The sequence below is a fragment of the Guillardia theta genome, assembly GCF_000315625.1.
Source record: "Guillardia theta CCMP2712 unplaced genomic scaffold GUITHscaffold_90, whole genome shotgun sequence".
Lineage (NCBI taxonomy): Eukaryota > Cryptophyceae > Pyrenomonadales > Geminigeraceae > Guillardia > Guillardia theta.
In genome coordinates, this window is record NW_005434584.1 from 130,161 (window position 1) to 132,831 (window position 2,671).

Below are 2,671 nucleotides of genomic sequence, written 5' to 3' on the forward strand. Positions count from 1 at the left end.
TCTCCGACGGCTCTCCATTCTGCTTCAGCACCCACAAGAAGTCCGCGAGCTGCCCGTGCGTATCCCCGAGGATCACCAGCTTACCGTCCTCACTGCATCTCCCAGGTCAGCTGGACCCACAGGTGCGGATGCCAAGGTACCAGGAGGGGACGGTCCATGTCGAAGACGCTGTCCTTCAAGACCTTGTTGAAGAGCTCGATGCTGCGGATGATGAGAAGAAGAGAGGAGGAGGGAGAGGAGAAGGGAGAAGGAGGGGAGGAAGGGAGGAGGTGCATGAGGTTATAGGAGAGGGGGAGAGCGAGGACGGGCAAGAGGAGGGGCAGGAGAAAAAGGAGAAGGAGCACCCGTCCTCACTCCTCGACCACCTCCTCTAGAGGAGGAGTGAAGAGAAGGAGGAGGAGGAAGAAGAAGAAAGAAGAAGGAGGAGGCAGAGGAGGAGTCACCTTGATCCGATGAGCTGCATCACGAACTTGGGGTGGATGGGTTCGTGGGGCCTGGTACGGATGTGGTTGAGGACCTCGCGCACATTCTTCTCGGTCACAGGAAACTCGATCCTCGGCCCCTTGTACGTCTCCTGCACCTCCACCTCCTGCCCCCACGTGTGCGGGTCGATGGAGACTCCAGCTGAGATCGACATGGCTACCGCCGAGTGGCTCTGGTTGGGAGTGTTTGCGGGGTGGTATGCCTTGAGCATCTGCTCGACCCTGCTGATCGTGGCCGTCTGATTCAGGTACTCGCTCTCGTCCTGCATTTCCATCTGGTTCCACGTGAAGAAGGTCCTCTTGAAGTCCGCCCCCTGCCTGTCCTTCCTGCCCCTCAGGAAGCTCTGGATCTGAAACGCTGCTGCCTGCCATGAGTTCACCGGGTGCACGCCATGCCGCTGGACGTAGATGCCATGGTTCATCGGGCACGTGAAGTATCGCTGGCCGTTCGCCTCCCCGTCATGCGTTCCCGTTGGCTTCTCAAGCTCTATCCCGACCCACTCCCCTGCCAGGAGGCGTCAGCCTGAACTCCTGCTCGTGCTCCTCCTGCTCCTGCTCCTGCTCCTTCCTGCTCCTCCTTCTATTCCATCCCATCCTCTTCCTCATCCTTCCATTCCATCCACTCCTCCTCTCCCCCTCCCCTCCTCTCTTCCCCTCCTCACCTCACTTCCTCCCCTCCCCTCCCCTCTCTCCCCTCCTCTCCTCTATCAACTTTCCCTCTCTCCTCGTATACCTGGCCCGAATGCTGTTGGGCCACAGAACCGAACGAAGCCCTTCCGCTTTCCCAGCACAACCACCCGCTGAACATGAGCATCACGTGAACAGAAAGAGGAGGAGCAGGAGAAACGGGGAGAGAGGGAAGAGGAGGGAGGGAGAGGGAGAGGGAGAGCAGCGTAGGAAGAGGAGGAGTTGAGGAGACGAAGGAGGAGAAGCTGGTGGTGATGGGGAGGAAATTGGATGACCTGCCCAATCTGTAGGGGAGGGAATTGATCCTTTTCTTTCTCAGGCATAGCACCTGCCAAACAGCCAACAAGTCACAAGGCACAACCAGTGACTTTCTCATGACTGTTGTCTTCCCTTCATGTCTGTCTCCCTTGCTCCTGCTCCTGCTCCTGCTCCTGCTCCTGCTCCCGCTATCGCTATCGCTCTCGCACCTGCCCTTGCTCTTGCTCTGCTCCTGCTCCCGCTCTCGCTCCTGCTCCTGCTCCTGCTCCTGCTCCTGCTCCTGCTCCTGCTCCTGCTCCTGCTCCTGCTCCTGCTCCTGCTCCTGCTCCTGCTCCTGCTCCTGCTCCTGCTCCTGCTCCTGCTCCTGATCCTGCTCCTGCTCCTGCTCCTGCTCCTGCTCCTGCTCCTGCTCCTGATCCTGCTCCTGCTCCTGCTCCTGCTCCTGCTCCTGCTCTCGCTCTCGCTCCTGATCTTGCTCTCCCTTGTGACTGCCTCTCCGTCGCATGACGGTGGTCGGTTTTGATTACTCAATCGCTTTACCGAGTCTGCCTCAGATATCAGTGATAATAATGAACCCGTGATGAGTCACTACCAGCCTAAAATCTTTTACTCAAAGTTAAGTTAAATGTCCACTACTTGTACAGTAATCAGTGCACAGCCTGGCCGGGCCCCGGCGGGCCCCGGCGGGCCCACTCGAGTCACCGGGCCCGGAGGCTGGGCCACTCACTGCCAGGGCCGCAGTACCAGTGCCAAGGGCCGCCTGCGGGAGGAACTTGTTGTGAGAAGTCTCGGCACTGATGACTGAGAGAGACTCGAAGATTTCTTTCATGTCTTCAGTTTGTGTATTCACATGCTTGTAGAAGTCGCTAAACTTTCATCTTAACGGCGTATGTTACATCATCCTCAGGCTCCTCCTCCTCCTCCTCCTCCTCCTCCTCCTCTCCTTCAGACTCCGAGACCCAGGAACAGCGAGCGATCACTCCCCGTCGCCACTTCCAGTGTGTCCTCCTCCCTCCTCTCCTCCTCTCGCTCCTCCTGCTCCCCCTCCTCGCCTCTCAACCGCCTCGCGCCCATGGCTCGCAGGCGCTTCCTGTGGGCCTCACGCGCGAGCGTCTTGCTGCTGCCGAGCGACTCGACGCGAGCGGCTCGACGCACGATGTTGATCATAGCCTGAGGAGGGGGAGAGTGAGTGAGGAGGGAGGAGGAGAGGGAGGCAGAGAAGATACAGGAAGAGAGGAGAGGAA

General features: G+C 59.0%; 2 protein-coding genes across 2 annotated transcripts in view; both read right to left on the bottom strand.

Annotated features, from left to right (window-relative positions):
• Nucleotides 1-41: 41 nt before the first annotated feature.
• Nucleotides 42-1,499, bottom strand: GUITHDRAFT_154854 (hypothetical protein; the record flags this gene model as incomplete). Its single annotated transcript, XM_005824776.1, has 5 exons — nt 1,445-1,499; nt 1,216-1,282; nt 444-987; nt 141-201; nt 42-92 (listed from the first exon to the last, which is right to left on the bottom strand). Coding segments are annotated over exons 1-4 (720 nt in total), but the record flags the coding sequence as incomplete, so codon positions are not given.
• Nucleotides 1,500-2,372: 873 nt separating this feature from the next.
• The window catches only part of GUITHDRAFT_144681 (hypothetical protein), a gene marked incomplete at both ends in the record, with an annotated part of 2,949 nt that continues 2,650 nt past the window's right edge, over nt 2,373-2,671 (bottom strand). The window contains one exon of the mRNA XM_005824777.1: nt 2,373-2,597. Within this exon, the coding sequence (XP_005824834.1) occupies nt 2,373-2,597 (225 nt within the window). The remainder of the gene's footprint in view (nt 2,598-2,671) is intronic.